Source organism: Rhea pennata, chromosome 8 (genome assembly GCF_028389875.1).
Source record: "Rhea pennata isolate bPtePen1 chromosome 8, bPtePen1.pri, whole genome shotgun sequence".
NCBI classification, from domain to species: Eukaryota; Metazoa; Chordata; class Aves; order Rheiformes; family Rheidae; genus Rhea; species Rhea pennata.
In genome coordinates, this window is record NC_084670.1 from 19,264,933 (window position 1) to 19,279,899 (window position 14,967).

The window sequence follows — 14,967 nt, forward strand, 5'->3', positions numbered from 1 at the left end:
GACAAAGCGAGACACTCCATTTGGAGAACAGCTTCTCCCTAGCGCAAAGGCACAGCCCTGCCATTCAGAATTCAAGCAGAGTATGTTTTTCATTTACTTGAATGCCCTGCTAAAAGCCCAGAAGCCTGCTAAATACTTCATTAACAAGTCACATTTCCTTCCCAAGGGTTTTATAATCTAAACTGGTAAGTGGGGTGGCTTGGGGGGAGTGCTGGTGGGAAGAGAAGGCAAAAGAAAAAAAAGCTGACAAAGTACACTTGTGTTTATACACAACTTGAGGGTTTTTCTTTGTTATTTCAGAGGCTTAGGTATACAGAACACAAGTTGAATTGTATTTCAGTTTTGTTATTTGCACTAAAGAACAGTTCTTACAGTTCTTTTACTTTGGAGTATCATCAAGGAATGGGTTATTCTTTGCACTTCAGTATGCTTACGCAGAAGTTTAAAAAAAATCAGAAGGAACTGAATGCCCAAACAAGAAAAAAAAAAAGGCATTTAGAATATAGAAGATGTAATCCTCTAAACAAGATGTCTGTTTATTATGATATTTGGAAGTTATTTTTCTATTAAACGATGACAGAATTTATTCTGTTTCTAAATATTCCATTTCTCCTCTCTCTCATTATTACTAAACAAAACTAAGAGTAACCCAGAAACTGTGATTTAAATCTAGCATCTGTGTATGTAAAGTCACATCAGTTCTTATGTGGGAGTACTGATACTCTGTAACAAATTTAACACTAGTGTCTTGCACCTACACCTACGATAACATTTAAAAGAAAACAGCACAATTTAGGTTAAACATTGCTATGGACCATGAAATGCAGACCTGGCACTGAATCCCTAGAGCTTCTTAGAAAAGCACCATCCCCCTCAAAAAAGGAAGGTTATGCGGTAAGTTAACTTCCTCCCTTCATCTTTATCAACTCTGAAACAATATGACAAGCAGACCTATTCGTGATGCTCCATGTTTAGTGTAATAACTTTGAGACGGACACCCACACTCCATGACTGGCTGCTTGAACTTTATGGTGGTAAAGGTGGTATTTCAAGTCATTAAAGCACTATTAAAAGACCCTCTGCTCTCCATATCAGGTCACAGCTATTACTGTGACAAGCTGAATGCAAGAGAATGGAAGGAGGCAGCAGAGTTATCCAGCATCTCATCCCTATGCCTAGGTGCCCTGTTTCCTTAAAAGGCAGTTTTAGTTTAGGCTGTAAGGTCAGCTTCACGTTCTTACAGTTCACTACCTCTGGGAGTTAGGTTTTCCATCTCCATTATAACTTTTTTGTGCAGGTGTTTGAGGCCTTTGAGCATGAGTACCCAAAAAGGAAGTTTTGATCACAAGTTTCATATTTGCTGACAAAACACCACTGGTCAAAAATACCTATTTACTTGTAAAAGCTTACAAAAGCTGTCACAGCCCAATAAAAACATTTCAATTTACTTTTGACACTCTGGACTTAAATGACATTAGAAGAACATTTACTTCAGCAAAACCACTTTAAAGCAAGTTTGTATACGTTAAAACTTCAACCATGTATTTCACAGCCATACAAGCTGTATTTCAGACTAGTATAAACTTTTTAGATCAATAGTTCAAAGCCTACCACCAGAGCAAGCTTACTAAATTAGAAACATGAACCACTCAGCTACAGAATGACTTCACACTCCAGACTAAGCAAAGAAAGCAAAGCAGTTCTCAATTATACAGGATACAAAGAATCTTGCTGAAAGAGATTGCAGATCACAAACTCATTAACACGTGATCATTTAGGAAAAACAAGAAGACTCAAACTTGAAGTGCACTTTAATAGGAGACAAATACAAGATCACCCAGAAAATGAGAAAAATGAAAAAACATATTGAAAGATTGCATCGTCCAAAGTAGTGATTGTGAGATGACGTGGAAGGAGAGATGATGTGGATAAACAACTGAACATGCAACAGTGCAATATCATGACAAACAGGGACTGTGTAATCTTTAGATGTATAAACCAGATTTGTGAAATAAATTACCTTCCTGCACTTATCTTTACTTGCTTCATGACCAAATATTATCAAATTCTGCATACAATGCTGGCACCCATAGCTTAAGCAGAAATGCCAAAAAATCAGAAGGAAATAGAAAAGAGCTACAAAGTGATTGAGCACTGATGATTTGATCAGTCAAGACCAAAGAAAACACTAAGTCAGGCATATTTGCATTAAAAAAACATCAGCACAAAATTCTAACAGGGTACAGAAACAGATCATGGTTGGATTCATCACCTTGACTTCATAAAATGAAGACTAGAGGGCTTTCTGGAAGACCCATGTTAGTCAAACAAAGGAAGCAGGACAGCATTTAAAGGCTATTCTAAAGAAGAAATAAGTCAGAACAGGCTACTGGCTACTTCTGACCTATGAAATCACATGGTTTAAAACCAACATTTTACTAAAAATAAAGTTTAAAGTTAACACAAGACATTGACCTGAATTCAGCTATTTTCATGTTATCTTGCTAGAAAATAAGTGATTCATATGCAATGCTTACTTTACTTATCTAAGTATTTCTAATGTACTGATTACAGCATTATCTAAACATTATGTGATTAAAATGATTGCTTTATCTTTCAATAAATTCAGTGCCTGCTGCACTACAGGAAAACTATTCAAAGTGAAGAATTTTTTATGCAAGCTCTATTAAATTTATTTGTATACAGTCATTTATACAATTCAAGTTGATATTATAGAGATAATATGAGAATATGTTACTGCACATCCTCCTTATGCTCAAAGCAAAATTGTTACCAAGGTTGAAATAGGAATAAAAATAAAAGTCTAAAAAGACGCTGATTCCATGTAGGAAGAGACTAAAAATACTTAAGTAATTGAGAAATCAGAGGGAAAAAAGGTTCGGACACTAATACAGTAAAATCACCTTGAGCACAAGATTTCAGAAGAAAAATGGACACTAGTAATTCCATTAAAAGTAAAAACACTAGAGAGTAAGTAGCTTATAACAGAGGAATAAAAAACAAAAGAATTCTTCACAGATGAACAAAGCAAAATTTAAATAAAACAATAGTGACTGAATAAAGGAAGGGTAGAGTACAGTAAAGCACCAGAATTTCTCAAAGCCCCCCAAAATAGAGAAAAGAAGTCATTCATGATTCTCAGAGCAAGGGAGCAGTGAGCTCACAGTAGAATGGAAGCTCCAAAAGGAACTGAAAATATAAGAAACAGCACAAGGGCCAAAGGATGCATCTTCAGATACTACAATGACATGGCTGCACTAAATAGCATTTCTGTTTTCAGGATTTAAATACAAGTAGTAAGAGTTCACAACAAATCCTCCAATACTGGTTGAGCAGGAAAGCAAACACAGGCAAGGATGGCTGCTAGAACCAAAATGTGGCTTTTTGGATAGAGGACGTTTTCAATATGATACATTAACTGGCAAGATTTCACAAGAAAACACAAACATGAAAGTCAATTTAAGAGAATGTTACCTGTTGTGTGGCACTTGTACCAAAGCAACAATTACCTGCTCAGAAATATGCTCATGAGGAAGATTTAAGGCCTTTGTTTTATAAAAGGGGCACATTCAGCAAGACAGCATTATCCCACTTTGCAAAGCAGTGCTTTGTTCAGAGTAGGTTGAAAAGAAAAGGAAGCAGAGGAAGGAAAAAACCCACAAAGCATAAAAGTCATCAATATCAAGGTGTACATTTAATGCTATCACTTGTTACCTGGATTTCTAATTCTGCAATATGCTGCTGGAGCTCAGCCACAGCTGCAATGCGGTCTGCCTCACGGAGCCTTGCTGCCATAACTTCTTCTTTGCTCTGAAAGAAGTGATAGATTAAAACCAACCAGTATTGTCCCTTTCAGCTGAGTACAGACTGGACACTGTTTTCACCCAAAACTGGGTAGGCAAACAACATACCTTAAAAAACACTGCTGAAGAATCATACCTGTTGATATGTCATACTCTAAGAAAAACCCCAAATTTAATTTTAATCGTTCGGTTCATGTAATTATCTAATAACAATTCTAAGCTATATTCATCTAATAAACATTGATGCAATTTTGAAAACACATGATGTAACCAGGCCCATGCAACAGACATCTTGCATTCCAGAAATATTATACTGTAAACACTTTAGAGTGTCAACATGATAAAGACCTGTTCATTCTTCAGCTTTAGAGTTTGTTTATAAAAAACAGCAATAAAGGCTTCACAAGATGACTTACTTCATTACCATTCTCTTCCAACCCCCCGCCCCCCCCAAAAAAAAAAAAAAAACCAAGAACTTCATTGACATCCAGGTACCTCAGTGACAGCCTACAACAAAGGCATGCAAGATATTTTGCAATAAAATTCTAATGCCCATAACCTGCAACCGGAGTTCCAGTGAAAGTTCAGTGACATGCATTTAGGTTTGGACAAAACACAGAAGGACATGTCTTTGTTTCTGTTCTGCGAGGCAATTCCTCAAGGCTCCAGAATGACTGACATTACATTGTCACCAGCTCAGCACTGCCGCTGAGAGAAGCATCACAGATGCTGAGTCAGCATTACTTTCAGCTGAAGCGCACGTTCCTCTGGAAGAGGCAGCCTAGGCTCAGACACACTTGCTCGCAGAGCACACCAACTGTGCAACTCTAAACAGCACTGGTAGTGTCAGTGTTGCACTGGATGGTGCTGATGCTTCCACTGAAACAGAGCATGCACGTCCTCAATAATTACCATGGAAGCTGATGTAGAAGGAAAGGCAAGGCTAGGGAAAAAGTATAAATCTTTTGTTCTGCATTTTTAATTCTTCTCTATATAACTATTGCTTGAAAAATTAGTGCTGTGTTTCAAAAACCAGTTTGAAATGAAGTGCTTGCTATAGAAGCAATGCAGAAGCCATTTTACAACATAACTCTCCATGCAAAAATATCACAGTGAGAATAGGCTTAATATATTAATTCAGGCTCTGGGTTAAAGATATATTATTCTGTTTGCAGTCACAGATAACAACTTCAAAGTAATATTGACTACACTCTCTCAATCTCTTAAAGATTAATTAGGATCTTAAGTATCAAAAAGGCAAATAAAGTTTCAGATTAAATGAAAAACACTCATACGTCATTAAGGCATATACCAAGAGCAGGCATATTTTTTAAAAAATGAAATCAATAAGCATCATCTCAGCATTAAATAATGACACTTAAGTCATTAAGAAACTTGAGAAGTGGTTATGGTAAACAAAATAATGGAACCAAATTCTTATAGTTAAGATTCAGTTGGCTGTTTCTTAAAAGCTTGTGATGGAGTTTGATAAGCAGTAAAAGTTGTCTTCCCTGCACTTTAGATTCAGGTACCCCTAGAAAACAGCAAAAAAAAAATTGCCAAATAAAACTATACAATATGGCTGAGTAATGAACACAAGGTCAGAGTTTACAGTGCAACTCAATTGGTCAGATTTATGCATTTGGAAAAAAGAAATTTAAGAAAATCTGTAAAAAGTAGGATATTGTAACAGAACTATGCATATCAATATGGATGTAATTTCATCTCTAGGCTTTAGTGACAGTGATAAACCACTCAAGCTACACCCTTGGTTTATACTGCCATCAGAACCCTTTGATAGAATTACAGGCAATGTACTCTTTAGTGTAGGAATCTCAAGTAAAATGCATGTATATAGGGGAAAAAATAGAAGAACACTCACATAACTGTGCTCTGAACAAATGAGCACAGAAACATAAGCAGCACCCATAAAAATGTTTGATTAAATTAGCAGAAAAGACTAACGTAGGATCATGAACAACTTGAAAGTCAATGCTGTTATACCGTTATTTGAAGTTGACAATTTATAGCTAGTTTTGTAAGTGATAGTTTGATAATTTCTCTCACATTATGGTACTGTTTTAACACAATAATGATATTATTCAGAAGTTACTGACTGTTCAGCTCTTTAGTCGACTTTATAAAATACTATTCATACATGTTGTGAAAAATAGATATAAGTAAATATGTTCTGTTTCAAAGTTTTCCATGTCTAACAAAAATGGCTTAGCTGTAGTGATCTGCAGTGATTTGTCTATTTTAAAAACAAACGTGTCTACAAATTTCAGGAAATTTTTCATCAAGTTTAAAATAAGCAAGCATGTAGGACTACTACTTTATTATAATATCATATTACATTTGCACAATTTATAAAGAGAAATTGTATTAGAGACTAGTTACAGATTTAGTTACAACATCAACTAATAAACCTGAGATTCAAACATCATACTAGGCTCTCGTTTGCACATTTATAGGGGCTACTTTGCCCAGCTTTTTGGATTTGACCCCTTAAAGACTAGTTACTGTTAGGCAATGAATACTCTAATACCCTCTTCCATATGCCTATCTATTCAAATGCTAATTTTATTTCCTTTTTTGAACCTGGAGGAATTCTGCAGTAACAGTCAGGGTTGAAGCAATGAATCTTTTCCGTCCTTAAAGTCAGTTGAAGTACACAGTAATGAGAATCTGTTGAATAAGAGGGTGCCTCTTGTACATACTATGCACACAGACACTTTTCTAAGTAGAACCACACTTCAAAGTAAAAGTTTATCTTTGTGGGACCACAAAGAAACAGTTCTGTCAAAACCTCAAATGTTTTTTATGAGATGGTAAAATCAAGATGACATTGTCAAATCAGTAAAAGCAAGTTTTGTTTTTGTGATTTTTACTTCCCACTAAAGACTCAGTTCTATTCAACAGTAGTGTACAACACAAAACATATCTATGTTAGTACACAAATAGTCTATTTGTGATGCTGTTTACCTTGCATTCAATCTCTGCTTGCCTTCGTTTTGCTTCACTCAACTGAGCAAGAAGTCCTTTGTTCTGTGCAGAAAGATACTGTACTTTCCCCTGTAGGCTGGTAACCTCTTGTTCTGCCCTCCGTAAGTGGTTACTGTTGATCTGATTCTGATGTTTACAAGAAAAAAAAATGTTAAAAGAAGATCTTAGATATAGATTTGCCACCTAAGATCTGACAAGAAAGGTGCCTATACATACATATTTGGATCTCCAAGAGCATTTCTTTTAAACAGGGTTAACAGATCATTCGTTAAAAGGTTTTCAATGAAAAAATCATTCAGAATTTTCAGTTTCTAAATGTAACCAGGAGAATTTGCATCACATTTGTTTTACAACCATCACATTCAGAGTGTGCTAAAATAACAGAATGCCCTGTGAGAATGTTAGCTCTCGGGCTACTGTACATCTGTCTTCTCTAACCTTTTACTTCAGTAAAGTCAAAGCCTTTGTGAACTTGCATCCTAATTACAGCAACAAGCTGAAACATCCAAGAAGCACCAGCTAGCCAGAAATGCTATATGCACATCTGTCCCATGAACTCCTCACAGAAATATGCAACCATAGTTAAGATCAGTAAGTTAGTACAAGATGCACGGGTTTTGTATGAAACTACGGATAAACCAGTATGTAACCATGTTTTGTTCAAAGGATAGTTAAACAGTACAAGCATATGGAAGGACTCAGTGCATAACACACTGAAATGAACTAGCTAAAGGTCCCGTGATTTGAGTTCACCTAATTCACAGAGCAGGATAACTGTGCCCCCTACTGACTGAAACAAAGACGCTGGTTAACTGAGGGGGAAAGACTTACACTAGCGAAGAAGTATTAACACTTCGATGAAAATTGAAAAAATTAAGACAAGATGAAACTTTTTATTTAGTTAGCATAGATGAAATTGGTGCCTTTGTCAGAAATAATCAACTGTGTGCCTTGTAGGTAACCTGTCTCTCTTCAAGGGAGTACATATGGATGCGCTGCTGGTTTCTGGGATTGAAAAAATTTGTTGAGTGAAGCACAGTTTTTCATTCGAGTTCTTTGCACCTTTTGGATGCACAGGTCTCCCTTCAAGTATCAGTTATATTTAGCATATATTTCAAGGAAAGATTTCTCAAAAGCCTGTTACAAATCCTTAATCAGCCGCACGCTGTGCTTATTGACAGATTCAGCCGAGACTTCTGTAATGTCATATAAAATTGCCCACTTTAACACACCGCCATTTTGGATTTGTTTATTTAACAAATTATTCTCTAGTTACAGAAAAAAGATCCTGAAAGACAAGTTATTTTTGCCTTTTCTGTAAGAGTCTTGGCAATACTAAATTCATGTTTTCCAACAGATGAAAGGTAAAGCTTCTGCTAAAAACTGACGCCACAAAACTGTCTCGCAGCAAAACCCCAGGTTAGTAACCAGACTCATGTCCTTCAGTAGATATTCTAGAATAGGTAATTTCACCAGAAGAACAAACACAGCCATTTAGAGAATTAGAATTATTATATCAGAATCAGTTAGGCAAAAGCTTGGAAAATTTAATATGCCTTAAGCCTACTTTTGTGGCAGTACCAGTTACAGGTCAATTCAGATTCACACATAAGGATTAACTGATTAGTATAAATGAGAAATTCAGGAAGTTCAGGAAGCTTAGTCCTGCAAGTAGCTGAAGACAAAGTAAATTGGACTGCATGCACTAGATTCCCTCCAACAGCATAAAAAAATACACATTTAGAAACTGTAGACATGGACAGAGACGGTAAAGACCATCTGGTATCTATCATTTGATATCCAATTTGCCAGTATTCAGCTCAGTTCACACATGCTAGTGTTCAATATCCTACCTGTGTTTCCATCTCCATCATTCTTTGTTTGATCTCTCTTAGTTCTGCCTGAGTTTCTGCTTCTCTCAATCGGACTGTCATGAGTTCATCCTGTAGTTCATTCACTGCATTTTTTCTGGGAGGATCTTTCCATCTTCCAGTTGTGCGAGCTAGATGACGCTAAAACAACATGTCATCACTTGACAAATCTAATCTTTCCTAGTGTTCAGTCACTGAAGATAACACTTTGCTTCAAAGATCTCTTTGGCATCTCACAGTTGTACAGGTTACATGGCTATAGCGTTACTGTTCACCATAACAATTGGAAATCTATGCAAATTTACCATGTTAAGAACTGAGAAACAAGAAGTTGAAGACAGGAGAGTCCAACTGCAGAAAGTTGGTCAATTGCAAGTACACCCTGATGAACAACTTTGTCTATCTTTAGCTAAAGTCACTGAAGTCAGAGCCTACTTTCATTTCCTGGTCGGGTACTTCCTTTCTACCAAAATGGTTAGTTGGTAACACAAATCTTTCTGCCACCTGTAACACCTTGGGACCAATTTCTAACATACCTTTGAAGTGAAGTTTCTTGTGACAACTTAAAGACTTCCTCTCCTGATAGAAACTGCTATTTGGGGATCAAGCCTATTTGACATCTACATCTTAAAAATTTTTGTATTATTGTACTTTGCTTTATTATCATTCATTGAATTCATTAAAAAAAAATATATATATATTACTACCCATACCTGCCAGTGTTCTTCCAAATCTTTGACTTGCTGCCTTAGTTCTTTGAGACCCATCAGAGCTTCTGCTTCCCTTAATTTTACTGCAATCAGTTCTTCTTGTAATCTAGCAACATTTTCTTCATCAGGTAGAGAGCTGTTCCTCTGAAACAGGTAAGATCTTCTTAAACATGTTTTTGGGTAAAATTGTGTTTAGTGAGAACTGCTCCAAAAACATATACACAGAATGATAACTCTTGTTACTAACTGAAATTTCTTACTGACACACCCCTCTAAAACCAAATCCCTCAAAATATTTAATTCTTGTATAGAATAAGTGTGAATATGTATCTTTCAACTGTCAACTACAAAAATAAAAAAAACCCCTTAAGACTAGATATTCTGACTTCTAGATTTCCTTTGATGATAATTCTAGCATAGCTAGTCTGCAGAATTGCATCATTTACACTGTTTTTGGTATTGTGTCATCAAAAATATGGGAAGTGTTATCATACCAAAAATATGGAGAGAAATCTGAAAGACTTTAGAGTAGTTAATAAAAGTAAAGCAAAAAATGAATTAAACTCTTATAGTTCTGTTATTTAGACTTACCAAGAAAGAGTAAGTGGAAATTTAGATTTTGGAAAGCAGGTAATCTGCCTTTGCAATAGCAGAAAGATATGTCAAAAAAAAAAAAAAAAGGAAGTGTCCATTGAGATTTGTAACAACAGCCAAGAGAAGGCCCTATGGATGAAAGTGCATGGATGTATATACAAAAACACATGAGAAAAAGTAGCAAGATGAAAAAGCTAAACAAAGTAGGAAAATAAGAAACATGTTAACGGCAGGAGTTACCCGGAGAAAGTAAAATAATGGAAGTATAATGAAAGCATTGCAAAGAAACAGATGGGAAGAAAAAGGACATATAGCCTATCCAAACTACAATTTCCCTACACTGAGCTCTATGAATTGTTTAAATGGTCAAATACTCAAAGTTGAACTGTGTTTCATCACTTTACTGTATTTTTTCAGTAGTAATGATCAAGTATTTGGGGGGTATATAATATTGTGACAGTAGATTTTTTTTAAAAGCAGAAAATGAAGTACATGATTGTCTCTGATTCTCATAATGCTAATTATTTATTAGCATCTCTGAAATGTTTCCAATTATGAGCTGCAAGTTTTGGCAAGAGTAAGATGTGATAGGTTTGTTCTTGACAAATCAGTGTCAGCACATTCATGCAACTCCTGGGTTAAAGTTTTCTCAGGTTACATGGCACACCAGTATAACAGCAGCAGAGAGCTGTATTTACAGGAGTTTGGAGGTTACTCCAAGTCATTTCCCATGTGCCTGGATTCAGTTATGCTTGACTGAATACTACTTCCCATCTAGGTTTGCCCATTAAGTTCCCTCCCCCCCACCTTCTACAGATATTCTTCATATTTAAATATTTGGTAAACACTACCTTCACATTAAAGAAGGTTAAATAAAAAAAAGCATTCTCTCATTGAATTTTGCACAACACTTCAGATGTAGAATTCTTACTGATGTTCAGCACAGTAAGAGCTATCACCCTACTGGCCTGTTAGATTCCTATCAGGTCTTTCAGATAATTTTATTAACTCACTAGAGTCAAGTTTTTTACTTATTTAAAATAACTAGTAAGTTCTGGTCAGTCCTTGAGTATAGCTCTTTAAAGTTTGCAGGAAGAAGCAGTTTCCCAAGCCAATATAATATGACTGGAAGAATGACTTGTGTTAGGTCATTTAGTATTTTTCTTTTATTTTACAGTCAAACTTTTCTTCAAAGGAAGGTAAATGTTTGACAGCTGGTTTCAGTACAGCCAGAGCTCTGGCATTAGTAAGGTGTCAGACATGGCTTTGGCTGGCATCCAAGTTAGAGATTTTGATACTGAACAGCTGAGGTATTTTTTTTCCCTGCCCATAATGTGAAGAATTTGGAGAGAAACAGAACTACAAGACCTGGGAACGGGAACACTGAAACTGCCCCCTGTTCCTAAAGCCTGCAAGTGACCTGTTCTTCACACACATCTCCCAGAGCAAACATTGCTTGGTTTGACTGCATTAGTTTCAGCTTTGAAAAGCATTTTGCAGTTAGGAAAACATGACAGAAGATTCTAGAGCAGAGGTAAGCAGAGAATTACAGAGACCTGAATTCTATCTTCAGTGCTATTTTACACTAAGGATTCTGGGTCTGATTTACCTTTTCCATCTCTAGAACTTTATCTTGCATCTCCTTCAGGGCACAGTGGGACTCAGCTTCACTCAGCCTGGCTTGGACCAACTCTTTTTCCAGCTGAAGCACAAAGTCTTCACTGTATCGTGAACTGCATTTATGCTACAAAGTTTGCAGAAATATATTTAGTATGAAGCACCAACTATTTGAAAAGGGGTTTATGTGCCAGATTTGGAGAGAAAATTAAATTCAAATGCTTAAGATTAGGATTATTAACTTAAAATCAACAAAAGAGTTTACCTTATACAGGTCTACTCACATGCCCATCCAGACTGCTAAAACCAGGAATCCTAAGGCACAGAATCCTAATGCATAATTCCAAATGTGCAGGACCAAACTGAGACCCCTACTATTAATGATGAGAAATACCTTACATTTCCTCATTTTTATGGACTGAAAAGTTTAAAGTATCTGTAGTTATTCTATGATACGCAGAAACATACAGGTTTGGGAAAGACTAGTTATTTGCATAATGCAAGTATTTCCCTTGATCCTAATCACAGTTAAACTTTGATTCGGCATAAACATCCCACAATCTTGGCTTTATGGTAAATCTCATATGCTCTAATTTATTGTCACTTTGTTTTTTCCCCTTCTTCCCTGACCACAGTGCACAAACTGAAGACAAATAGGACAAAAGATATACAACATGTAACCACACTTTCTTTAGAAGCACTTGCATGCCAGTTGAACTTTTCTTCATGGCACAGTATAATTTCAGCATGTTAACTCAGCTGAAGTTGTTACTTTAAGTTATATTTCTTTAAAAATGCAGGATACAGCTCACTGTGAAACTATAAAGGAGGGGATACACACAAAGCCTTAAAAGGCAAACACACCTTTTGCATAAAGCCTTTAGTTTCTTTAGTGAGGCTATACATTTAAAAATTAAATGTCCCTCCTACTTAACTCAATAGCTGAACGCACAGGGAAGGCTGTTAATGTACAAAAATAATTGTAGTATCGGTCACTGACGGTCCTGCTCACTATCAACTTTCCCTCATACCAAACTATTTCTATTATCTTCAAATCCCACTATGACTTTGCCTCAGCAAGTGGTGGAGGTAGCCCCAATCTGAACATAAAGAGAGAAGAGTGGACTATGCTGATGCATTGGTTCAAATGCTTCGCATGATATGGAGCATAATCAGCACATGAAACAACATGCAGAGGCAGGGAACAGGAAACAGCTTTGATCTTCCCTGGCTGTTTATACATGTTTATCTATGGTGCATACAGCAACTCAGATGGACTCTTGTTCCAGATTCCAGTTCAGATAGGGTATGAAAGAAGAACACATAGCATGCTTTTGTTGGGTACAAAATCCTCCCATACTTTCTAGGAAACTGAGGAAATCGCAATCTGAAGAATTACTTAAATATATCCTAATTTTACAACAATGTGCAAGTGTACTACAGCCAGTTTGGGACTACAAAAACCTAACTGATGTTTGTGAAGTAATGAGTATTTGGGAGGGTAAGAAGGTAAGATATTTAGCCAGTTATAGGCACAAGTCATGCAATTTTTAATTGTCATTAAATGTAACCTGCCTAAGGAATATATTATGAGTATTTATGTATTCAATCACAAACTTAAAACAGTCTTGACAGCCTGCCAAAGAAGCACAACCAAAATTAAAACAAACTTAAATGCAAACTTGCAGAGTTCAAAGCTAGGAGTTTTGCTTCTTCAAAAAGCCTGAACAGGTGAAGGATGGTTCTTATGTTATATGAAGTTACCAAAATTAGTAAATTTAGCTAAAAAGTTCAAAAATTCACTTTTTGGACTGACATGTTTAGTAAAAATCTGTTTTTACATGTTTGCCTTAAGCTCTAGGATTTATGGCAAAGAAAAAAGCAACTGGTAATTGGAAATATGGATTCCAATTAAGTGCTTTAACCATGGAAGTATTACTTTGATTTAGCATGTGTTGAACAGATGCCTCTATATTATACAGTACTAAAAATGTAGTTCTACAGCCACCCGCTTCTGAAAGAAACAAATCCTTGCTTGGCTTCACACAACTGGATGTGTTATTCTTCCCAACACCCCCTAGATGTTAAAGTCTGAGACTGAGATTCCACCGCTCCTGATATTTCCCTAACTCTAGATTGCTACATGTAGTTATACAGATCAAAGAGCCTTTCTAGTACCTATATTGAAGGGCAACTAATGGATCATTCAGCAGCTGCCCAGCTAACTTTATTTATGCATTTAATAACCAGCTGTAGCACTTTCCTAAATAAAGTATTTATATTTTCTGGTTTTTGGTAGCAACTTATAACAATTAAAAAAAAAACACATCATAAAATAAAGTGAAGTCTTCCACAACATTGCAATGCTCCATTACAAGCACATACTTCCTAGATTAGTTATTATGCACCTTTGTATCAGTCACTCTGGCATCCATTCCTGAAAAAAAGCTGTACATTATAGTATTGCCATGAAGATAACTAAGTACATGGTCACAAGTCATATCACTCAAAGATCAAGATTTGTGCCATAGAGCTGTACTTAACTGGAAAAAATCCCAATTTGCACTTATGAATCCAACAGAAATAACTTTTTTAGTTAAAAAAAATAAAACCTACACACACAAAAATCAAATCAAAACAAAAACACAGCAGAAGAGAAGCCCCCTCAGAGCATGACTCTCGAGGTACGTCAGACCAGGCTGGCTGCCCAGCCTCGGACGCCGTCCCTCGCTGCCGGCCGGGCCCTGCTGCAGTCAGCACAGCTTCCTCCAGGCAGCTCTTAGTTTACCAACACTATGGGGAAGAAACCACCTTCCTCTTAGTCTTTTAGTTACCAACTGCATCCAGAAGCCTTTGGCAAATTTATTTATTTAAAAGATACACTAGGTAAAACAAAATCATTACCATTCTCTTTCAGACCAACATTTGGGTAGCTAAAGCTGGTGCAGCTGCTACCTGTGAGCTCCCTGAACACTTCAGAAGCTGCTAGCTTTACAATTACTTTTCCCTCCCTGGTTTGCAACATAACAGAACTTCACAGGTTATATTGTTTGTAAAAAGCTTGCACTGACCTAGTTGTTTTCTATTAGGATGTGAAAGTTAGTATCCAAAGTAAAATTAAATGAGGCTTGAGACTGGAACTTCACATTTTCAACTTATCTCCCTCAATCCCAAATAAACTTAAATGTATTTAGAAATATGTAGAATACATTTGATTTAATAACATTTTGTATGTGCATTATCATCAGGTCATCTAAAAAAGTACAGCAGACTTTCCTTTCTTTTTTAAAAGTAGTAAAATATTATACTTCCCCAACCAGACCCAGGGAACCTACAACAAAGTCA

The 14,967-nt window shown here is 36.2% G+C and overlaps 1 protein-coding gene across 8 annotated transcripts in view; it reads right to left on the minus strand.

Moving 5' to 3' along the window:
* EVI5 (ecotropic viral integration site 5) overlaps positions 1 to 14,967 on the minus strand; it is an 87,340-nt gene that overhangs the window by 37,391 nt on the left and 34,982 nt on the right. For all 8 annotated transcript variants that reach the window (XM_062581563.1, XM_062581569.1, XM_062581561.1 and 5 more), the window contains 5 exons: positions 11,615 to 11,749; positions 9,415 to 9,555; positions 8,684 to 8,842; positions 6,810 to 6,956; positions 3,736 to 3,831 (listed from right to left, as the gene is read on the minus strand). In XM_062581563.1, the coding sequence (XP_062437547.1) occupies positions 3,736 to 3,831; positions 6,810 to 6,956; positions 8,684 to 8,842; positions 9,415 to 9,555; positions 11,615 to 11,749 (678 nt within the window). The remainder of the gene's footprint in view (positions 1 to 3,735; positions 3,832 to 6,809; positions 6,957 to 8,683; positions 8,843 to 9,414; positions 9,556 to 11,614; positions 11,750 to 14,967) is intronic.